General features: G+C 49.8%; 1 protein-coding gene across 2 annotated transcripts in view; it reads right to left on the bottom strand.

Moving 5' to 3' along the window:
• ADAMTS7 (ADAM metallopeptidase with thrombospondin type 1 motif 7) overlaps positions 1 to 24,480 on the bottom strand; it is a 152,340-nt gene that overhangs the window by 22,802 nt on the left and 105,058 nt on the right. For both annotated transcript variants that reach the window (XM_075896802.2, XM_075896804.2), the window contains 7 exons: positions 24,106 to 24,232; positions 21,918 to 22,131; positions 16,406 to 18,301; positions 15,392 to 15,544; positions 13,777 to 13,950; positions 12,490 to 12,636; positions 9,876 to 10,035 (listed from right to left, as the gene is read on the bottom strand). In XM_075896802.2, the coding sequence (XP_075752917.2) occupies positions 9,876 to 10,035; positions 12,490 to 12,636; positions 13,777 to 13,950; positions 15,392 to 15,544; positions 16,406 to 18,301; positions 21,918 to 22,131; positions 24,106 to 24,232 (2,871 nt within the window). The remainder of the gene's footprint in view (positions 1 to 9,875; positions 10,036 to 12,489; positions 12,637 to 13,776; positions 13,951 to 15,391; positions 15,545 to 16,405; positions 18,302 to 21,917; positions 22,132 to 24,105; positions 24,233 to 24,480) is intronic.

The raw sequence follows: 24,480 nt of genomic DNA, 5'->3' as shown, positions 1-24,480 counted from the left end.
AATGAATAGTATTGTTTCACTGGGTCTGCCCCTACCAAGTCTAATGCCATACAAAAAGTTGGGAAAGAAAACCCCCAAATAGCCGCAATGAATACGCACAAGTTATGTGCAAGCAGAGCACAGTCATGCAAGTGACACTGATTGTCACCAGCCGAGAATCAGATCCACACATTTTTCCTAGCGTTGCCTGCAGCTGAGCCATTGCTTTCTGGCTGATTTCTCTTTGCCACTGCAACTTGAGTAACCCTTGAGAAGAGATGTCAAGCATGAGAAGGCCCTGCTGCCCTTCCTGCCCTTCAGCTTACTGCAGGGCTCCATGCACCAGGGTGAGCATGGAAGAAGCATAGTTTGTCTTCGTGGTGTGTCCTGAGGTTGTGGTCAGTGTTGAGAATTTTCCTACTTGATGCCAGTTACACCCACGTCATAATCCCCATCAGCCAGCAACAGCTGGAATGGTTCTTCCGACTTTTCCTAATCTCTGGATTCATGGATAGGCAGCTTGGTATGTTACCATGCCTCACATTCAGTGTCAAAGTAACTCCATCTTCCCTCTAATTTCTCTATTTTGGAAACAAGTGTCTAAGGATTTTAGTTTAGCCAAAGCGCCCTCTCCCCCCTCTGGCATCAAGAGATGGTTTAGCTGTAGGTGGGAGTGATGCAGAATTTCCCCTGAATTCACAAATACTGAAAGCTGCTGCCAAGGGAGTGAGTGTTTCCTCCAGGACAGCAATGGAAATACTCCGATACATTTCAAAAGAAGGGCGTGCTGCTCTTTTTTCTTACTGCAAAACTCTATGGTGAGCAACATTCTGATTCAAAGCTTTCTCTTTAAAGCAGCATTCATCTAGGCTTGAACACTTGTGAGGTAAATCCTGATCTACACTACAGGAGAAGAGAGAAGAATTGAAAGACATGGGATGCAAGCACATGCATTTGGCATCTGTTCTCGGTCTTGTTTCCATCCCACATATACCAGGCTTCCTCCAATAAAAGAATCACCAACAAAGCAAGATGAGAGATTTTCTAGACAGGAAAATGGCACATTGCCCTGTGTTTCTCCTTTACCCTATCATACGCCCCTATGTAGGGTAAGGTTTTATTAGCACCATTTTTTATTTGAAACATTTACCCTTATTCACACTGAGTGGCACCTTACTCTGAAAGTAGTCCCATTGTTTACACTGGCGTTACTCATGCTCTATGCCACTCTTCAGTATAAGTATGGGGCTCACAATCAGAACCTCACTCCGGTCCACGAGTCCTAAACGGCAATCATTATGTTAGCGTACATTTGAAGCTCCGCTCCCCATAGCTGATATTCTTTTAGAACCTTTGAAAGGTAGCAAATAATGTACAAGATAACTTGTTTCTGTGATGCAGGCACACAGCTAAACAAATGATCTATGCCTACGAGCCCCAACAATTTTCTTGCAAATGCCGATGTGCAAAGGGTGACGTGGAACATTTTTTGGAAGCAGCCAGTTGCCATTTGCTATGATAAGCTTCTACCATTGTTCCCTTTCAAATGGTGAAGTGCCCTGAGCTTTGAAAGATCATCCATGGAGTCCTTGTGGACTGGGAAGAGAGAAGAGAAAATGACGAGGGGAGGAGCCTCACTTCTGTGTGGCAAGGTGCAGCCTCAGCAGCCCATGTGGCTGAACAAATTATGAAGATTTTGTAGAACACAAGTTGGGTCTCAATTCTAACAGCCCAAAGGACCTCCTGCCAGTTCCAAACTTCTGCTTACATTGAGGGTGAGAATTTTAGTTTAAAGCCTTATACAGGTGCGCAATTATGTTATTTGAAGTTTTCATCTACTTTTTACAGTTACTCTACAAACGTTTCAAACAAATGTTTTCCCCAGTCTAACTGTGCTCTAACATGGTAGCATCCTTTTGGTGTATGTGGAATAAAGGGGAGGAGACTGGTTCTTGGTTGTGAAGCAGACTGAGTGAAGGTATAACTTTGGTGTGCATTATAATGGCTATACATAATCAAAGGCACTACACAAGATAAAGGCACTAAGAGTTCAAGAAGTGATTTCATGCATTGTAAATGTTCTGGACAGAATTCTTTCTATGACTTGCGAACTATATAGTCCAAGTCTACTCATCACATTACCTGGCTACAAAACACTTTGCATGGAATCAAAAATATAACTTGAGGCACTGAATGATACATGTTGAACCTCTCTAGTCCAGCACTCTGTGGTTTGGCAACATCCGGGGTCCAGCATGATATTAGTTAGCTGGATGTCCACTTATCATGGATGCGGCCAAGTTCCCCACAGTCCCATAGTTTGTTTATAGCCCCCTGTCCTACTCTCAGTGTTCTGTGCTGTTACTTAGTTCTAATTTACCTCTCGGTGTCTTCTAAGAGCCCAGCAAACAGCGGAAGTGTTGGTGATGCTGCTAGATATTGACCTTCCGTGGTCCAGCAATTTCTCTGGTTTGGAACTGATCGGGTTCCAAGGGTGCTAGACTGGAGAGGTTCAACCTCTTCTGCAAGCAGAAACCTTTCCTGATCTTCTTGCCATCTCTCTGTGGTCTACACCATTATAATTCCTCTGGGAACGGCCTTCCTGCTTCTCCCTCCTACTCCCTCCCTTGTTCAAGCTGCTGCTGGGAATTCAAACTCTGCTGTACATGGGCAGTACATGTCCTCCCGAATGTAAATAGGCACATAATTGCAATTATGGCAGCCCAGCTGCTCAGTTTATTTGTTTATTTAGCGGGTGTGTAGCTCCCCAGTGATGAGGGGCCCAGCAGAGGGTTGTTACATTGTCATGTAACATACCAGAAGATCAATGAGTTGTTTGTAAGCAGCTCTGACATGACTGTTTTGTGGGAAAACCCTGCAGAGCTTCAGGGCTGGCTTTCTGATTTTGTGCGTTCCCAAATGGTGATTATCTGCACGGTCTGACTACCACGGAAGATATTCTTCTCAGCCATCAGCCATCTAACAGCTAGGCTGTTCTAGTACTCTGCTCTCATGTTCCGGCCGTCTGGAACGAAGTACATTTCTGTCACTCTCAAGTCTTAGACTCCGACCCCCATAACGACAGAGTCGTGTTGCCGAGGACTGCACTTCTCTCTAGGTTATTGTAGCACAGACTGATTTGGATTCAGCCCCCAAATGCTGCTGAGAATTTTCCCACAGATACAGGAAGTCTGGGGAGAGAGAAACCAAGGAACATTACAAGGAGGGTTAACAGTCAAAGCCACTTGAGGGACAGAGGCTCCTCCAGCCTCCCTTCAGGTCACTCTTGAGAGGTTCTCAGGAGTCCAGACTCTCAACTAGGGCTAAAAATCCTACTGGCTACTTGAGGGCTGCTGCGGGCTCTGCAGTAGAAATGAATACACATAAGCGTTATTCTGCAGAGCCCTCAGTTCAGCCGGCTCCCAGGGAGGGGGGCTGGCATCCAAGAGCCAGCACGTGCAGGGAATGGGCTTATAAACCAGCTCCCGGCCCTATGTCCATCTCCACATTATTCATCTGGGGGCAAAAATAACGTGGGCATCTCTCTTTTCACACTGCTGCCAGTTCCTGCTGGAGCTGGGGTGGATATTTTATAGATCAAGCAAAAGACGGCAGAGGAGGGATGCTATGATTAAGAAAGAAGAAAGGTTGTTACATAGTCAGGTGTGACCAGCACGCTGTGCTATTGCTCCAAGTCCGTCAGGGATATAAGCAGAGGGCTTCGCGCTCCCTGGGGCAGTACCTCGGCTGGGCAGAGGGCGGTCAGAGGGTTTGCAGCCACTTTCCCGCGAGTAGTGAATCTCCTTCCCCGCTGGTGCATTGCATATGCTCAAGCGACTGGCTTTTCCGACAGTGCAAAGCTGCAAGTGGCGTGGTCCCTTCACGCCGTTCGGCGTTCCCATCTTTGGGAGGGCACGGGCATCAAGCAATCTCGGACGGCCAGAGCACACGCTGAACGACAAAATGCTACCCTGCTGGCTGAGCCTCTTCTGAGTTCCATCACTTAACTGCCCGCAAACAGCAGCACAATCCATCAGGAAACCAGCCGCTCTTTTTGTAACATGAACTTCCACGGCTCTGAGCCAGGGCTGCGCGAGGGAGTGACTGCTCTCTGTGAGCGATGGGGGTTTTCTTGACTGGACCAAAGCAAAGAAAATACAGGATGCATCAAAATGCTCAGAGCCTGGGGAAGAATGGACTTTTTTAGGGCTCTCTCACGCCAGCTTGTCTCTTTGGAGAAGCTGTTTTCTCAAGGAGGTTAAGGGACTGCTCTTTTCTCAGACTCAGCAGAAGGTATTCTTCATTTGGTGTGGGAAACGCAGGCTCAGTAAGCTACAGTTCTTTGTACTACTGCCTTGAAGTAAAGTTCAGCCTCTCTGTGCAATGGGTTGTAGAAAAATTATGGCCTCAAATCCACCAATTTAATCCAGAATGGGAATGGCACTTAGGAGGGCAGCTGGTTTAAAACGGCTGGTCGCTTTCAGGTTTTGACCTGAGTTAAAAGGGTGAGAGTTTAAGGGTTCTCCTAGTTTGTGGGTAGATGGAGGATGGGTGGAGGTGCAAGAGATGACAGAACAGGGGTGAGTGTCTCGTATTGTACCAGTCACTCTGTGAAAGCTCTACTCAACTGCTGCAGCAGTCCTGCATTCAGAGTAATGATTAATCCCAGTGGTTTTGAGTTTGCTGCATTTCAAAACACATGGCTGTGAACTGGGACTGGTCAACATTAACCCAGCTCTTAGAGGAACCACTGCTCATTCCTGGGTATTAACCTACCATTTGTGGCTTGAAGCTCCACAAGGTGAGTTCAGTCTACAACACAGGTTAATTCCTCTGCAATTGGCTGGCTCTGGTAAGTTAAAAGCTCATCTAAATGCCTGTGTGTTAACCATACCCCTGAAGCCCCATTAGCCAGCTTTGCACACCACCCAGTTTCTTTCTGGTATGCCTCATCAATGTGACCTGGGTCTAAATTCCAGGCTGTTTATTAACCCAGCAGTTTTCAAACTTTTTTTCTCATGACCCAGTTGAAGAAAATCGTTGATGCTGCGACCCAACAGAATGTGAGGAGATCGAGTGCTCCGGGTGGGGCTGAGGAGGAGAGCTCTGGGGTGCAGGAGGGGGCTCTGGCTTGGGGGGGGGTCACGGCTGAGGTGGGAGGGGCTTACCTCGAGTGGCTCCCAGGGAGCGGTGCAGCAGGGGTGTGGGGGTTAAGGCAGCTTCCTGCCTTTCCTGGCCCTGCAGACCATGCTGCCCCCAGAAGCAGCCAGCAGCAGGTTCCCAGCCAGTGGGAGTGTAGAGCTAGTGCTCGGGGCAGGGGCAGCGTGCAGAGCCCTGTGCATTCCCCCTGCACACCTAGGAGCTGGGCCTGCTGCCGGCCTCTCTGGGGGCGCAGCACAGTCTGCGGTGCCAGGACAGGCAGGGAGCTGCCTTAGCCCCCCAGCTGCTCATCTGATTCCCTTGCAGCAACGGGGACTCAGTGCCCAACATTCCACCAGCCAGCCCTGGGTCATTTGAAAACCGCTGTATTAACCCTTTCATGGTTCAAATCCAGCCTAGGTGAAGTGAGAATGTGACAGGGACGAAGGAGCAAAGCCACCAGCCTGGCCCAAGGACCCCGAGCAGCCTACAGGCTCGGCACAGCTGTTAACAGCTGTATCCTATGCACAGCTCTGGTGAGAGACAAAAAGAAGAGCCACTTAAAGGTTATTTTAAGGGGTTTGTCATGTCTCTGACCGTGGTGACTGGATCCACTGTTGACTGGAGGCAGTGGGCAAGATGATGGCATTTGCACTACTGCGGTCCTAGGAAAGGCGTATCAAGGAGTCCTTCTCCCGAAGCCAGAGCAGAGCTCTTTTCCCCCGCCCTGTGAACCTTGGAAGGGTTAATAAAAATGTTGTTTGTACAGTCTCCACTCTGCAGGCCCATGCAAAGATGCGGGTGACCTGTCCTTTAATCAATGAACCACCTCCAACAGGGAGCAATTTATTAAAGGTCCCCTTACGCTGTTATGGCTCTTTGGCTCACATTTCTCACTCTGTGCCTCTGGCAGGTGGTTTCCCTGGACTTACAGAAATACAGTCCTATTACCGCAGGGAAGCTACTCATCCAAATATGTATCAACAGCACAGAGATACTCGGAGCCGATTTATTGCGGCGGTTGAGCATGAGAACAAAGGGAGGAAAAGGAAGAGAACAATCCGGGTATATTGCTGTATGATTTTCCATCCACAAAGACTATCAATTGCCTGAGGTTCATTATTGGCAACATTTCTCTCTCTGCTGTTTTCCTTGTAATGACACAAGCCCTTGGAGTACACGGATTGGACCCATGTGCATGTCTGCTGCTTGCCAAGGTAGATATGCCGGTCTAAAACAACTCCCGCCCACGACACTGCAGACCCGCACACCCATCTGCTAGGCTACTCAGATTTGGGGAGCTGAAAAACACATGCTGTTCGCAGCCTGTTTAAAAAACATGCCCCAAATCTCTGGCCATTCAGTTTCACATGGAAAGGACTAAAACGTAGCCGAAAGCTCTTTCTATTAATAGGGGAAAACTGCAGTTAGTCAAGAGTAGTGAGCCAGGTGAAAGGGAATGTTCCAGCTGAGGAGGAGGCTCCTCTTATCATTGTTCTGCACTATATTATTTTAAAGACCAGACTCCCATCCCAACTGCATTAGCATCCTTCAGAAAGCTACGTTAATTTCACCCTTGACACCCCTCCCACACAGACACATGTGAAAATATCCAAACTGGGCAAAACTCTCCCGTTCACACTTTCCTGGATCTGAAAGGGGACTAAACTTTTCCCACTAACATGCCATGGTTCAAATGTCTCGCTACGAGGAAGGGGGCAGAGAAAGAGAATAAAGGATCAGGGGTTAATAATGAAGGTCCTAGAACTACTTTAAGGCCTTGCATAAAACGAATGATGGCCGCTCCTGACACAGTTAACAAAGGAATATAGCTTGGAAAGGCACGTATCCTCAGGCCATCGACCTGCCAGAGCCGCTGGGCTGGATTCCGAGTCGCACTGAAGGGCTGAGGGAAAAAACAACCTCTTTCCCCTCCCTGCTTCTGCAGCAGCTGCCACTGTGCCTCCTCTGTAGGGCAGGAAGGTCTATGCGCCTCTGATCCAACAGCACCACCCCATGTGCATTGAGACGGTGGCAGCCCCTGTTCTGGGCTGTCCATGCCATGGGGCTGCCCAAACCTTCCTCTTTATATTGCTCCCTTCCAGATTCAAACAGAGCAGCACTGTGTTGGCTCCACTTTGCGGAGCAACATTCTATAGAGCCATGGTGGAGACAGAGGCTCGACTTTCCCGCTAACAGATTCATTAGGTTTGCCCGCTGTCTTTCAGATACCAGCCACCATCTGTTTGTTCCCCCTGGTTAGTAGTTACCTTGAGGGGCTCACACGTGAAATGTGGGGATAAGTTAACACGAACAAGGGGCAGCCTTAAGTTCCACTAGAAAAATGCACTGCGTTCCAATGTGCTTTTCAGTCCTCTTCAAAGTACAGCTTTGTAAGGGACAAGGAGACCAAAAACCCAAAGAAGCGCCTGCCATTTTAACATTTACTGACAGTGTGTGAAATGACACAGGCGGGTTTTCCCTATACTCATTATAGAAAGTGTTGTGGGATCTCAGATCCGTGCTGTTTGATCTCGTTACTAGTTTGTTACATTTAACTGGCTAGTACAGTCTAGGTCCAATCTCCGCAGCAGGGGTTCCAAACTGTTCCCTCTAATCTTTTGTGCAGGTTTTTTCCATCACGTGAGGAATACATTTTTCTGTGCATCAAGGGATGTGTGAATGTGCACCACCAGTCGAAACAAAAACCCAGCTGTGGGTGCTCTGCTAATGAGCTGGGCAGCATTTGAATCTCTCCTGAGTGGCTGCACAAGCGCCCAGCTTACAGGGAACACTGGCCGGGGCGTCAACGTGGGTCACCACCCCATTTTAATGGAGTCACCAGGACTGGTGTAGGATTTGCTGGGTCCCAGAGCTGATGCTGAAACCTGAGGGCAGTGGGGCTCAAGTTTCAGGCCTTTCCCCCAGGGCTGAAACCCTTGGGGCTTGGCTGTCTCTGGCCACCCTGCTCTAGGCAGCGAGGCTCAGGTGAGCTCAGAGTTCGGTCCCCCCTCCTGCGACAGTGCAGTAATTTTTGTTATCAGAAGGGGGTCGCGATGTAACGAAGTTTGAGAACCGCTGCCCCACAGGAGATGTGGCTGTTGTATTACTGCACAGATGTGTGGAGTGTAAACCTGGAACTTATTTTACCCCTTCATAAAACACAAGATTGAGGGGGCTTCTCCTGTATGTGTGAATCGGTACTACGGCCAGTTCACTGCACTGATGCTTAGCAGGCTGTCTTTTCTGATGACCCACTGTACATTGCACATCTGAAGTGAATCTTCCTCATGCCCTGCCTGATTCCTCATGGAGTGGGGAGAGCTGCAGCTGGCCAACAGTTACACCGTATAAGCCACTAGTAATGTTTATTTTACACGCTCACCAGCCTCAGTGAGAGAATGAAGAAAGCAAATGAGATGGCTGGGTGGGGGCCTGGATGTTCAGCAAATGATTCAGCCTGTTTTCTCCCCCCAAGTAAATTCAAATGTCTGCTCCATTTGCTCAGAATCAAATACTTCATCTCAGACACAGACACACTCAGCAAAGTCAGTGAGGGATTTCCAATTGCGGCTGACCTACCCGCTCTCCTGGACATCCCTGGCCAAATGCCTTTTGATTTCAGTCAGAGCAGAGTTAGGCTGGTGCGGGAGCACTTGTCAAAACCCCACCTGCTGAGGACGGTTCAGTGGCTACCCTGTTATTAAACATGGCTGAGACAAAAATGGGATAACCTCAGGCAACATCTGCTTTGTGAGTAGCCAGCCGTTTCCAGGCCCGGTAATACCATGCCTTCATGCTATTTCTAAATTCCGACTTGCATTGGACATTACCTACAGCGAAGTGCAGGGTCACAAGGAAAACCTTGCAAAGGGCTCAGTCCTCCAAGCTGCTCAGTATTCCGCCCTGATCCAGCCGTGACTTAGGCATGGGCTTAAGTTTACTCATGCGAGCAGTGCCATTGACTGAAGTGCTTTTGCTGACTTGGCCACAGAGTTCAGCACCTTGAAGCACCAGCCCTCCAAAGCCCAACTCGCCTGTACAGCAAACGGTAACAGAGGAACGGTTTTAAAGCCAATCCTATTGTGTCATATAAATATAATTGGCGCTACAGCTGACCAACAGCCCTATGCCTGAGGCCAGACCCGCAGTCAGTGTAAATCATCAGGGCTCATTGTAGGGAAGGAAGTTACCGATTTATACAAACTGATGATAAGGCCCAGGTTCTGTGTGTTGTGACTGCTAGGACATTTGCACTTATCTGAAGTGAGCCCACTGTTACACAAGTCCACTTTCATGTAATCTCCTATCAAACTTCAGATTATTAGCAATCCTAATTCCGGACGGGAATGTGGTTGCTTATAGCTTTCCTAACAGGTCTCCAAACTGAGAGTCCAGTTGGCTTTTATGGCACCACGTCAGGGTTATACACTGGATTGCACTGGCATACAGAACTACTGTCAGCAAATATGGACTCTGAACACAACCCCCACGTTCAGTACAGTTTCTTAATTGAAAACAAAGCTGAACCATCTACAATCCCCTCAGATCGTAACCAAGCCTCGACTGCGTTTATGAAATGCAGGATTTCTACACTGGAAACCCTGGCACAAGCCCTCAGGCAGCATGAGCCGCTCAAAGAGGAAAAATGTCACGTGAATTTCACTGGCAAGAGAGTGTTTGAGTCATGACATTTGTGGGTGGAGTTTTCGAAGCCATATGACTGTACTACCATGTATCAGTATTTCAACACTTACTTGACTCAGTATTGTCACAGTCCTGGGGATTGCACTTCTGGGTGTTCTCTGGCCACTGTTCATGGTCACACAGGCTGCTGTCTTCTTCCGCTTCTCCAGTTTTTGTGTTCATGCACTTCACCTGTCGCCGCTGGATGCCCCCGCCACAGGTGGCTGTGCACTGCAGGAAGTGAATTAGCGGGGATATAATTAGCTGCATCCCGAGTGAAGGGTTATTTTAGAGAGGTTGCTGTGGGATTGAGACTGCACTTACATATCTATACTCTACATTGCTATTTGCATGTTAAAAGTGGCATCTGAGCAAAATTCCTACATGGAACTTGCTTCTCCTTTATCCCTTGCTCCAGTTAGTTCTGTTTCTAGGGGACACAAAGGGCATATTTACATCAGGAAATTATTTCAAAATAACTAAAATCGATGTAAAATCAGATATTAGGAATGGCAATAATACAAACATCTGTAGGAGAACACTTCCATCTCCCTGGACACACAATAGCAGATCTAAAGGTAGCCATCCTGCAGCAAAAAAACTTCAAGACCAGACTCCAAAGAGAAACTGCTGAGCTACAGTTCATCTGCAAGTTTGACACCACCAGCTCAGGATTAGACAAAGACTGTGAATGGCTCGCTAACTACAAAAGCAGCTTCTCCTCTCTTGGTATTCACACCTCCAGATCACTTGCTAGAAATGGGCCTCATCCTCCCTGATTGAATTAACCCCGTTATCTCAAGCCTGATTCTGGCCTGTATATTTATACCTGCCTCTGGATATTTCCACTACATGCATCTGATGAAGAGGGTCTTTGCCCATGAAAGTTTATGCTCCAATACATCTGTTAGTCTATAAGGTGCTACAGGACTCTTTGTCACTTTTTTAAAAATCGATGTAATAACTCCCAAAATAGCAAAATTGAAATACCGTGTCCTCACTATGGGGAAGCCTTGAAATGAGTCCGAGGCAGGTTCTGTTGATGTGGACACGCTACCTCGACCTAGCACCCCAGGAAGCACTGGGGAGTAATTAGTTTGAATGACTCTGGGGAGTCGTTATTTCGAAATAGTGGCACCAGAGCATCCACACAACCGCTATTTCAATGTAACGATTTCAAAATTAGCATTATTCCTTGAGAAAAGCAGGAGTATCTATTTCGAAATAACAGGCTTGGTGGTGTGGCTTCGCTTATTAATTCAACCTAAGGAGGGTTATTTTGAAATAAAGCCCTAGCGTAGACCAGGGCAAAGGCATCTGTACTGTACATAACCCAAAGTCTGTCTGGCACTGCTGTGCACAAGGTTAGCTTCCGCTAAGCGAACAGACCTCTATTAATTCTGCTGACAGAGGAGGCGGGAGGCTTCTTGTTTGCTTGACTATGGGGCACAGTTAGCAACACACATCCATTAACCCTTATTATCTTCATAGCTGCTCCCATTTTCACAACATATCTGTTCAAAATAGGACTTGCTTAGAAATAGAATTCCCCCGAGGGCCTTTGCTGAGCATAGCTGGTCAATGAGAAATGCTTTGGTGTGCATTTAGATTTTCAATATTCCGTATAATGTATTGAAACTGAGTCACTTATCATACGGCTTTATTCACTTCTCAGACCCAGGGCCCTGGATTGAGCATTGGTGTGCGCTGAAAAGTTTTACCGCTGTAACTATGTCAAGTTGGAGGTGTGATTTTTTTGGCCATATTGTTATATACGGACACGGTTATAGTGGTATAAGGTAATTTACACCAGCACCATGTGTTTTCCTTTGCCAAACCAAAGTAAGCTAGACTGGTAGAAACACTTTGATGCATCTACACTAGAGCAGTTGGTTTCAAACTCACGACCCAGTGGAAGAAAATTGTTGATACTGCAACCCAACATAATTTGACTGGAGTTTGGGCTATGGGGTAGGGCTGGGGATGAGAGCTTTGGGCTGTAGGAGGGGGCTCTGGCCCAGGGGGAGGGAGACAGGACTGGGGCAGGAGGGGCTTACCTTGAGTGGCTCTTGGTCAGTGATGTGGGGGGGGGGGGGAACAGGCTAAAGCAGCCTCCTGCCTGTCTTGGCACCGCAGACTGCACTGTGCCCCAGAAGCAGCCAGCAGCAGGTTTCCAGCCAAGGGGAGTGCGGAGCAAGTGCTCGGGGCAGGGGCAGTGCATGGAGCCCTGTGCACTCTTCCTAACCCCCCACGAGCTGGGCCTGCTGCTGGCTGCTTCTGGGGCACAGCGCAGTCTGCGGTGCCAAGACAGGCAGGGAGCTGCCTTAGCCCCCCACTGCTCACCTGATCCCCCTGCAGCAACGAGACCCAGCGCCCGACATTCCACAGCCCAGTGCTGGGTCATGCCTCCTAGTTTGAAAACCACTGACCTAGGGGGCTTTTGCTGCTTTAACTTATCCAGGATAGTTAAAGCAGCAAAAAGTTTTCAGTGTAGACAAGGCCTTATAAACTTTACTGTCAATTGCGTGGGCTTGATTGTAGAAACCAGTGCCACTGACTAGATGGCACAGAGGGTGTCTACTTATCTGAGATTGGAAAAATGCTGTCCAAAACCAACAGGCGTGATTAATTCCCAAGAGAGATTCATCTGCAGAAGACATTTATTTTCCTTCAACATTTGCTCACCTCTCCCCATGATCCCACTACCCATTTGGTACATGGGTGAGTGTTGCAGGGTCTTGTGTTATTTGGCCTTAACATTTCGTCACACCGTCCGATTTCTGGACACGTCACTAAACGCTTCTGCTCCCCTCCGCCGCATGACTCAGAGCACTAAGGAGAAACAAATCGGAATCAGTCTGGAGTAATGGGAAGAGAAAACCACCCCATTTACTCACATCTTATGGAATTACAGTCTGAAGAGGCCCTACAAAAATTGCCTCCAGTGTTGAACGCTCCTTTTTGTGATTATAATGATTGTCCCAAGGTGGCTCTTTTGTGGAAGTGGGGATACTACATTGATTTGAAGCTTGGCTCTTAGGCACACACACCTTTGTAAGAATACAGCAGTTCCACTTCATATATATACTCTCTATTTCCTAGGTCCAAATACTTAGAGGGTCAGATTCTTCCACAGCAAAGGGCACACATTACCCCCACTAACTTCTCATCACTGAGCATCACACAAGCTGAACTGAGTGGGGAATGTGGCCTACAAGCTGTCTAGTGCTATTCTATATGTCTTAAATAATGGCCATTACACACGGCACTATGAGGCTACGCAAAAGTAAAATGCCAGCAGCATGTACTTGCAGAGAAGGAATTCCAGCTGCCTACTGGAATTGCCATTAGAACGTTCAACACGTGTCTGAGGTTAACTCAGTTTTCATCAGAGTTGGGCAGTTCATCATTTAATAGACACTTGAAAGTATCTGGTTATTTGCAAGTGGCTGTTAAAACATATTGAAAAGAACTTGGTTCCTCGGTCCCTTCATTTATTCTTTATGGAGAGATCTGTGCCAGGACCCTCCAGACCATGAGTGGTGGGTAATGTAGGCAACGTCTACGTTCTCTGCTGGCTGCCCGGGAGGGCTGGGGCTATGGTGCTGCATCCTAGTTTCTCAGCCGCCCAGTAGGGCTGGGGCCACGGTGCCAGCTGGGAAGGATGGGGCTATGCTATTCGCTGGGGCTGGGGGCAGTAACCTAGGATGGGGGCTGGGCTTGACTCCACAGGGAGAGGAGGTTGTGGAAGGGGGCATGGCCTCAGGTGTAAGGGGTGTGGTCACAGTGGAAGGGGGTGTGGTCAGAGGCGGAAGGGGAGTGGTCACAGGCAGAAGGGGTGAGGGCCTTGGGCTTGCCTTTCCTAGTTGGGCCTTCAGCCACCACCCATGCTCTAGACTCTAGTGGAGTCTGGATCAGACCCATCTCCGAAGATGTAGTGGATGCTCCATCTCTCTCTAGAAATCCCCTCACCTCTCTCCAGGATGAGGTATACCAGTCCAGGCAGGACTTGGTTTGGCAGGGAGTCTGCACTGGCGGCTTGTAGAAAACAGCTTGACAATGAAAGGGTCGCAGAAGCCGCTGCTCTCTGGTGTCAACGCAGTGAACGTCCCGGACCTTCAGCCCCCCTCCGCAGTTCCTTGAGCACTGGGGAAACAGCACGATGAGTCATGCTGGTGGGGCGGAGGCAGTGACAGTGTCCAGACATGAATATCTCTGGCAAAGCTGAGTTTACCCAGATATTAAAGAAATTAATCACTGTGCTCTTTCTTTCATTAACTCTTCCAGCGTTTGCCTTTGGGTCTCCCCGTGATTGTACCTATCCAAGCTAACGAGAGTCTTAAGTACTCCCACGAGCACTAGTACTTTCCACTCGGAAATGATTCTATTTGCATTTTCAATGGCAACAGATTTTTGAGGTCATGTTCCCACCTCCTCAGATCCCAAAAGCTAAGGCCTATTAAAATCATCCACAGCAGCCCTGCCATTCCAGGAGCCTTGCCTATCCTTTATTCTCAATGGCTACGTCTACACTGGCCACAATTTCCGGAAAAGGGATGCAAATCAGGTAAGTCAGGATAGGAAATCCGCGGGGGATTTAAATATCCCCCGCGGATTTAAATAAACATGTCCGCCGCTTTTTTTCCGGCTTGGGGAAAAGCCGGAAAAAAAGCGTCTAGACTGGCGTGATCCTCCGGAATAAAGCCCTTTTCCGGAGGATCTCTCACTTTGAAGTAGGAATAAGAGATCCTCCGGAAAAGGGCTTTATTCCGGAGGATTGCGCCAGTCTAGACGCTTTTTTTCCGGCTTTTCCCCAAGCCGGAAAAAAAGCGACGGACATGTTTATTTAAATCCGCGGGGGATATTTAAATCCCCCGCGGATTTCCCTATCCTGACTTACCTGATTTGCATCCCTTTTCCAGAAATTGTGGCCAGTGTAGATGTAGCCAATGGGTTTGTCCAGTCGGGTTTTAAAAGTCTCATGCTATGGGGGATTTTTGTGAAACTTTCCAAGAATCTAACACCTGCAAGGTATTCCCCAGCCTCCTCCCACAGTTCTCCTTAGTTTGGCTTCAGCCCCTGCCTCTTTTGACTGCCCTCGCTCCCCTCCTACTTTGCTGACTCCCTTCAGATCAGAGTCATCATGTTGCCACTTAGTGACTATTTATGTTCACTGGGTCCGTAGCCGGGGCTTCAGCCCCACGGGAAATGTTAACACCGCTATTCCCAGCCCTGCAGCCTGAGCGCAGCACTTCCGAGTTAGTCGACCCAGGCTCTGAGATCTGTTGCTGTGCTGGGGGCAGAGGGACCGACAGCCTCGGTGGGACCCCGGGCAAGGTCAGGTGTGTGGGGGGACCTGGCTCTGGGCTCCCCAGAGCCTTAGGCGGAAGGGGCGGGACCAAGGCAGCCAGCTCTGTGCCGCCCGGACAGCAGTGCGACCCCCCCGCTGCTCTGGTGGTGATTAAAAGGGTGCGGGGCTCTGGCTACAGCAGGCCTGGCTGGGGGAGTTTCTTTGCAATGTGCCATTCTCAGACGGGAAGCCCAAATACCCTCCCTACTTTTGGTTCGAGGGCATCTATGTATTTACCTTGCTCCAGTTTCCAATACGCCAGGATGAACATGGTCTCAGGTAGCACCTTCGAGCTGGGACAGGTTTCTTTGCAGCAACACAATCTTCATCCTTGCCTGTGCTACAGTGCACTGGCCTCCAGCTGGCTCCTAAGCCGCACGTTGTGGAGCACTGCAACACAATACACACCCCAGACCATGAATTAACTGCCCTGCTCTCCCCCGTGTACAGTTACCAACCCTCCAGGACTGGCCTGGAGTCCACAGGAAGGAAAGATTAATTTCCAATTAGAGATTATGTCGTATGATTACACCTCCTGGAATATGTCCCACCCAGTGTGGGAACCTGACCCGCTTGTGAAGCCAGCGTAAGAGCTGGTTTAGCCACAGGCTTTGCGCTGGGGGGCACAGGCTGGCTGAGGGGGAGCATAAGGCCCCAAAGGGGGCTGGTATAACTGCACCCTCTGTGCACCAGCCAGAGGGTGGTGTAACAGCGTAACAGCGTGTGTGCTCACCCATGCGCTGGGAAGCGCTGGCCTCCTTCCCGCTCCTCATCTCCACCCTGACCTGCCCGCCTCTGTGCATAACCCCAGCTGCTACGCACTAGCAACTCCCTCCAGCACGGAATGCCTTCTGCCACGGCGTGGAGCAATGCACAGCTGTGAAATACGCCCCTTTTCTGTATGCCCAAGACCATGGGGGGGGGTGAAGGGAGAGCTGGGAGAGTCAAGCCCCCAAGCCCACTCCTTCTGCCCAGGCCCCAGCATCACGGGGAGGTGGGGCGGCATGTAGCCTGAGCCTTCCCGGCCCCAGAGAACGGAGAGGGAGGAGGGTGCATGGCCCCCGCCTCTCTGCCCCCAGCAGGCATTCTGGGGGTGTTGTTTGCATGGGGGCAGGTTGGTGGTTTGGGAAGGCAACGCCTTCCCCCTGCCTACGCTATCCACTGCCCATTCCCAACACAAGCACCTGCCGCCACAAATGCCCGCTAAGGGGATGAGACGGTGCCCGGGTTCCCTTTTCAAGCTGTACTTGCCTCACTCCATTTCCCAACTTCCCAGCTGGTCATTACTGTGGCCAGTCTGGTAGCGGAGGTCGTCACTTCTGCCTCCTCCTGCTTCTGCTCTGGCAGGCTGAGCATGGGGAGAGATGTTCCAAGGTCTCCATCCCCACTAGCGAATATCCTCAGAGTGCCCCATGGTGTGCTCTCGCCCCGGCTCGTGCTTTCGTTTGGGTCTGGCATATCAGAAAACACACCCGTGGTATAAAGAGTCATCTTTCCTTCATTTGCTTCCCTCCCCGCCCACCCTGCCGTGGTTAACTCAGCTGGCAAAGCAGGCAACGTCCCTTCTGGACTGGCCCTGGGGCTGGGCTCGGAGGATATTGGCGGAGCTGGTGCCTGGGTACCCTGATGGGCTAGACTATTTGATGTCCATGTCCAGCTTTCTGGAGTGAATGGCTCACGCGCGTGGGGAGGCATGGACCTCAGGCGGGGAAGAGCTGTCATGCCTGTTCGCGGGCCAGGAGTCTGGGATGCAGCACTGAGATCATCTTGCCAATTCTGCACATCCTCTGCAGGAGGAGTGTGGTCAGCTGGTTCTCCGTTACCAGGATTGTAAGAGCTCATAGTGGGGTCAATATCTTCACTCCTGCCTCCTGCTTCCTGTTTAGAACTGGGTTCAGTGGAGATCAAAGGGGTGTCGTCTGTTGCAGGAGGCAGCGGCTTTGTTGTTGGCTGGGGAGGCAGGTTATGTGGCGGCCTGTTCATGTCTTCACTCTCCACTGTTGCCGTTATACTGGACAGTGCTGTCTCATCTTTGGTTTTGGAGGCAGCATCACCATCACCAATGGTGACCAAATCCCTTTCACTGGTATCCTCCTGGCCCTTCCGGGCAATACCAGCCAAGCCATCATCTTCCTTGTCATTGTTAACAGGAGCCTCTGTGCTTTGACCATCCTCTCCTCTGCTTCCAGGCTCTGCTGTGCTTCCCCAAATGCCAGACATCTCTTCTCCACCACTGCGGCCCTTGTCAGCTGGCAGGGGTGGAGGGGGGATGGCCAGATAAGGATAACTGAGAGACGGGGTGGTGATGGTTGCATCCTCTTCAGAAATGGTACTTGTCAGCAGGGCTCCTGGGGGCTTATCAGTGGACAGATAAGCGTGGCTGTTTATAGAATCAAGCCTTGTTCCTCTCTCAGTGGGTGGATCATCTCTGGACAGTGGCGTGTGTGTTTCTTCCTCCTCCCCCCTAAGGTAGGAGGAAGTTATGTAGAGGGCAGTAGTGGCTCTGCTAACCTCATGTGCATCAGTTACACTGAAGAGAGTTGTATCGTGTTGAACCCCTGCGTTTTCCTTTTCTTCATTGTGTCCATCGGCTGAAGTATTTGTCTCACTACTTGCTAAGTTTCCTTCATTGGGTTCTCCTGGTTCTGCATGATATGGAATGCTAGGAGACATTTCATTAGACTCCCCCAGGTTATTAGTGGCTTCACCCCCAGGCCCTGGTTCAAACCCCTCACTCTTAATGTCTTTCTCAGCAAGCGGGTCATAGGACAGATCTTCATGGAAATTGATAAAATTGTAATCGTAGTAAAAATCATCGACAAAGACGTTTCCCTTTTTGTTACTGCTGCCTGGAAAATCCTCCTCAGTGATGACATTCTCATCTTTGGATTGTGGATGATTCGGCATTGGGGGGCTAAAGTGGGAAATGTGGTGAGTGGGAATGTAATTTATCTCATTAAATAGTTCTCTACTGGAAGAGCCGCTGCCAGACCAGTCAGTGTTGCTATTTTCTATTTTCTTCTGGCATTGCTTCAGGGAGCAAGTTGTTTCTGAAGGTGGTCTCTGTGCAGGATCACAAGTTGTTTTATTATCATGATTGCAATAAACAGAGCGCCCCTGTGTTCCGTTTCCACATGTGACTGAGCACTAAAAAAGGAAAAGAAATGAAAATCTCACAAACGCGAGCATGAGAAACAGAATTCAGGAATCATAATAGGGGTGTGGGCATGATCATACAATCATGGGTGTGGTTATGCAAATGAGATGATTTAATGGGCACCCGGGAGTGATTATGCTAATATCAGTGCTAGCTCTCTGAGCCTATAACACCAGAAAACACTTGAACAGAGCAAAGTGCTCATGTACTTAAAAGTTTTGTACCTCCTCCATATTATGACACTGCGTACTACTGGGCAGAGATACAGTATCAGGTAAACTGTATATTATAAAAAAAAGTCTAGTAGTGAGTCTATAGTTAAAGGTTGTTCATATTTCTGTTACAAACAATGTTGCTGATTGTATTTGTATCTTGGGCTATTTTGCTTCAGGCTGAAACTTGGCCTACACGTTGGGCAGAAAAAATTTCTGGGAGTTGGGGTTTGTGGAGGGTGTGGGCCTGGTAAATGGAAAACCCAGGATTAAGAAGATGTTTTGTTGAGGAAAAGCATATAATGGACCCATTGATACTATTCAGTATAAAAGAGGCCCACAAACTGGAAATAAGGTCAGTGAAATTATCCTATACAATATGTAACTCATACGTCCATTAACATCACATTTGCTCTGAATGAGCCACAGATCGTTATGCTTAATTAGAACTGATTTATATGGCATTAGTCATGTATAACAAAATCCCTAACATAATCAAATCAGAAAAGCAAACCTAAATCCAGGGGATTTCAATGGAAATACCATCTAGTTGGGTTGACAATCTCTCAATGTGGGCAAGCACTTAATTGACACTGAGCAAAGCGAGGTGATCAGAATTCAAGGGGAATGGCACAGGTTAAGTTCGCAGACTATCCGCAGAGTATAAGCGGAGGGTCTGTGCTTGGGGACAGACCCATACGAAGATGTATGGGGATGGGTGTGAGTACATTACATACGTGCAAAGGCGCGTGCAGTTCCCCATGCTGCTCGGGGCCAAGCTGGCCCTTGGCATGTTAATAGCTCTCTGAGGGGCCAATAAGGCAGCTGGGGAGTGCAATCAATGGAGTGGAGAAAACATCCTCTCCTACGGCACGCACTGTGGGGCTTGGCTCTGAGGAGGTGCACAAATAGCCGTGTATCCTGGAGAAATTCTAGCTGCCCAGTTAGGGCTGTGAAATGGACCATTCTTGTCATCAAACCCCAACCTGCAATTAAGCTGACCCATCAAAATTGGCAATACAACCCCGCCCCAGGTTATATTTTCATGTTTAAATCATTGAATATATATTTTTAATGTCCTGTGGAAAGTTTTAGTAAAAATGTAACTTTGGGGGAATTTATCTCCCCCATGTAAAAATTCTATTTTTGAAAAATAGACAAATATCTAAGAAAAACACATTACTGAAAGTGAATAGAAAGAGGAATAACATTTACAAAAAAGATTAACCCCACCCATCCCACTCTTGAAAGCTACATTTTCATGGAGAACAACTATGTTAAATGCAATCTATTTGAAATACTGTACATCGGCACAGCTTTAACAAAGCCTGCTTAGAAAAATGCTGGTGGGATTCCTGCTTTCATTTCTTATGCTCCACTTTCCAGTTTACACTTAAAACAATTATTGTTGAGATGACTCACAAGGAAGTTGTGTGGGACAAGCTCAGAACGGGCACTTAACCCCCAGCATTATGAGAATTCCTCTGCTCCCTTGATTGGGCTGGCTGATTTACCTGTTTAAATGGCCATTAATAGCAGGGCCTCAGGTAAGATGGTCAGTGAACGGTCTGTGCCGTGCACCGAGTGTACAGCCATACACTCTAGCTTGCTCTCTTTTTTAATAGAAAAGAGTCAGTTTCCAAGTCATGGCCACATGTCCATGTACGGAGCAGTCAACCGCCCATGGATAAGGGGCTGTATACGCGACAATTAGAAACCAGTGACTGGCCCATGCCAATTGATTCAGGCTTGTGGGCAGGGCAGCAAGACTTGTCAGGTCCCTGGGCAAGGTGTGGGAGGCTGGCTCTGGCAGAATGGGCAGGACTGAAGCTGGCTTCCCCCCACCAGCCTCTTGGAGTGAGCTGTGTGGGGCTCCAGTGGCTATTTAAAGGGTCCAGGGCTCCAGCTGCTGCCACAGTAGCAGCAGTGGGGGCTGGGAGCCCTGGAGCCTTTTAAATTCCCATGTCCTGGGGCAGCTGTTGGCAGGCTCTAGGATCCTGTGAAATGGGAAGGTCCCAAAGCTTGGGCTGCCGGCTGAACCCGAAGGTCTATGCTGCAATTAAACAGTCTCTGAGCCTGAGCCCCTTAGCCGGAGCTGGATGGCACAGGACAGTGGCAGGCAACATGGACAGACCCGCAGCACGTACGCGCACACAAACTCTCCGGCTGCCCCGGCCCACTGGGTTGCAATGCGCTCAGAACATCGGCAGGATGCTGCCCACATCTCGGGTGGAAACTTGTGCTGCTGCAAAATATGTCAAGGGCTTTTGAAGCTTTTTTTTCCTGTTACTCTAGTTCTTCGCACCAAGCAGGGAGCAGTCACTAGACTCTGATGGAGGAACCAGCCAAATTTGAGGAAGGAAAGAGATTGTAACAGTCTCGGGGAGATTCGCAAACCTGCCTTTCACGTGAGCCGACTTGGAGAACTTCAGCTCCTCCAAAGGACAGCGAATTAAAATGAATTTGAATGTTTAAATTGTCAGGACTCCAGCTATTTCCGGAATGTCTGACAGGTGATGTTAGAAAGGGAACTAGACACTTGCCCCCACCCTCCAACCTGAGTTTTCTGTCTGAATTCCTCTCCTTTCCCCCTCTTTAACATGCTTTAATCTGAGTCAGCCCCTGCGTGAAGTGTTTCACACTAGATTTTTTAGGATGCCATGATTGTCCAGAGGGCAATGAGGGCCTGTTGTGCTTTGCAAGGGAATGCAGTGCGGAACAAGCCACCTGAATTCAGGATTAGCTGTCTAGATCAGTGGGTCTCAGTTTCATTTCCAAACCCCTAACATGTTTCAAATGGAGGCACAGACCCCTTTGGAAATCTTAGACGTTGTCTGAGGACCACCACAGGTCTGCAGACCATAGGTTGAAAACCATTGTTCTATGGTAACGACAACCTTTTGCAGACTCCTTAGCCACAGTTTCGGTGGTTGAGAACTGCTGCTCTAAGGCTAGTCTTCACTATGGGGAAGACTGATGCTGCCGTAATCAATCTTCAGAATTTGATTTAGCAGGCCTAGTAAAGACCCACTCAATCGAACTCAGAGGGTGCTCCCATAGGTGCCGATATTCCTGCTCCTTGCAAGGAGTAAGGGAAGCCGACAGGAGCATTTGCTCCCATTGACCTCCCTTTAGTGTAGACCTGGCCTATAGTCTTGTCTATACTTACCTGGAAGGTCAAATTAAGAAACACAACTCCAGCTACGTTGCCCTCTGAGTTCCATTTAGTGGGTCTTTACTAGACCCACTAAATCAAACTCTGGAAGATTGATTGCAGCAGTGTCAGTCTTCCCAGTAGTGAAGACATGGCCTTAGAGTCACTGTGTTTCCATTAGAGCCTCGTGTTTCCCAAGAAACTGACACTCCTGTGTTCTTTACCCTTTGACTTTCTCACCTCAGACCAGTTGCCCACGGCCCATTGAGCAGGACAGAGGATATCCCTGTGACAGGGCGCAGCGGCGTCTGGCTTGGAGAGATGCTGACACTCGGTGTGCAGCAAAGCCCGCTGTTCATCGAGCCCCACACTTTGAATGCAAAGGACTGTCCGCTTCATGAGCCCACCTTCGCCACAAGTGGCAGAGCATGTCTGCCACTCACCAACCCACCACCTAGGAAATGAAAGGGGAAAAGGTGGGAGCTGATGTGAGCCTTCACATTCGCAGGCTTATTGCTCACAAGCGGGCACGATCCCTCCTCCTTGGTATTGCAGTACACGGAGAATCATGTGGCGTTCGAGGTGCCACGTTCTGACCTGCATTTTAAACATGCCAATCTGCCAGGGCAGTGGGCTCCCGGCGTGAGGCACGGCTGTAACCACAGAAGCCATTTGCAAAGCTCCGAGGTTAGTTGGGACTTTTGCAGACTCTCTTGCTCTTCTGTCTCGAGGTCCATCTATAAAGGAGGCACTAGGGAAACATGGCTCCTGATCAGGTTTTCCATTTCAACCTCCCCCAAAGTTCAGGGTGTTTGGATTCAGGATCGGTGCCTGAGGTCATCTGCTGTACAGTGCGGCATAAATTGTCACAGGCACAAACTCCAGGGCCGGAGCACCCACCGGTCAGCACCTCCCCACTCCCCAGCGCCACTGGTGGGCCCTGCAGACAGAGGATATGTCTACACTGCCACCCTAGTTTGAACGGGTGGCTAATGTAGTGATTCAAACTTGCAAATGAAGCCTGGGATTAAAATATCCCGGGCTTTATTTGCATGTTCCCAGGCACCGCCATTTTTAAATGCCCGTTAGTTCAAACTCCCTGCCTGCGGCTACATGTGGCATGGGCTAGGTAGTTCGTATTAAAGCTCCTAATTCGAACTACCATTACTCCTCATTGTAGGAGGAGTGTAGACATAGCCTGAGCTATCCTGTCCACAGGACAGTTCAGGGCAGCTGCCCCAGGCCCTGTGTTTTGGGGGACCTTCGGGCAGCTTCCTCAACTGTCCTATGGACAGAGTGGTCCTCCACATTGAGCTTTGCGCCAATCCCATCTGTGGGGCCCCAGATGGATTGCGGGAGGACCAGGAGTCCCGGGGTTGGCAGCAGGGATTGCTCCAGCAGCCTTCCCCACTCCACGGCCATCTCCCAGTTGGGTTACTCTGCTTTCCGCGGGCTTGGGGGAGTGGTGCGGGCTGGGGCCTGGTCACTATAATTCCCGTCGTCACAGTGAAACAGAGCGACCCTGCTGCCGCCCACGCCAGGCCTCCTGGTCATCCCCCGGCTTGCGTTGCTCAGGGGAGGGAACGTTGGGGACAAGCTGCAGTGGGGGCGGCAGAAGGCAGAGCAGGAGTGGGAAGAGGCAGGGTGGGACGGAGCCGGGGAAGGACTTGCGGGAAGGGATCGAGTGGGGGCTAAGCGGGGGCAAGGAGGGGGGGACAGAGGCAGGGCAGAAGCAGGGCTTAGGGTGTGGGGGCTTTGTCCTGGGCCCCACTCCCCGCTCCCTCCTTAGGGACAGCCCTGTCTGTGGATCAGCACCTCCGCCTCCCTCCCTGCCTCTCCAGCCTGTTGCAATCAGCCGGTTTGAGGCGCTCAGGGAGCTGAAGGGCAGGCGCGAGAACGCAGTGTGCTCAGGGGCAGGGTCAGAAGTGGGTGGGCAGCACAGGGGTGGGGCCTAAAGCAGAGCTGGGGGGTCGAGCACAGCCAGCGCTTTGGAAAGCCGGCGCCTGTGTGAGGTACCGTTCTCTCCAGAGCAGCGTAAGAGTTCATGGCCCTTTCTAGCAAGGTCTAAACCCAAAGGAGCTCAGGCCTGGGTACTCTTAACATCATCCATCGATTTCAAGAGGAATTAGGCACCTCAATACCTTGGAGCCTCCGTCTGCAGCCCAAGCAGCAAACTCCTGTTCACATGGGACATCAGAGAGGCTCTGCGGAGGAGCATGTGTGGAGCCAGTTGCAGGACTGGGGCAGACTCCTTACCAGAGGCCAGGGTGGAAAGAGTCAGACTCAGCACCCTGGAGCCCCCAGGCCACTGTCGCTCCACTGACTTGGGATGCTGATTTGCACCAGCCCTCCTGCCCCTCCGCTAAAGTTGTGAGAGCAGCCCAGGGTGGAGGAGAATGAGAAGGTGGAAAACCAAAGGAAAGCAAACCTGGCTGGGCAGGGCTCTTCGCTACACGTCCTCTGCTTGTCGTCAGGTCGGGTTAACGAGTCACAGTACCGTTCCTCCACTATCCCAGCTGCCTTTTCAACACAGTGCACAATCTGTCTCTGAACACCTGGAGACGGAGAGAGGCGGCAAGCAGGGGTTCAGTCGGGCAAGCCCGAAAATAGCTGTGCCGTGTCACGCGCGGAGCGTTTGAGCTGCACACCTGTGGGAGCAGTTCCCAGCTGCCCCCCTTTGAGGAGGCTGGAGGCATGGAATGCTGTAATTAAGTGGCCTTGGAATGAAGCAAGTTGGGCCCGAGGTCAGCAGGTGTCAGGTTCAGACTGCAGCACGCCGAGGCAGACACATGCACCGCACGTA

This window comes from Pelodiscus sinensis, chromosome 14 (assembly GCF_052426305.1).
Source record: "Pelodiscus sinensis isolate ZL-2025 chromosome 14, ASM5242630v1, whole genome shotgun sequence".
NCBI classification, from domain to species: Eukaryota; Metazoa; Chordata; order Testudines; family Trionychidae; genus Pelodiscus; species Pelodiscus sinensis.
This window is presented reverse-complemented; position numbering and strand designations above follow the sequence as displayed.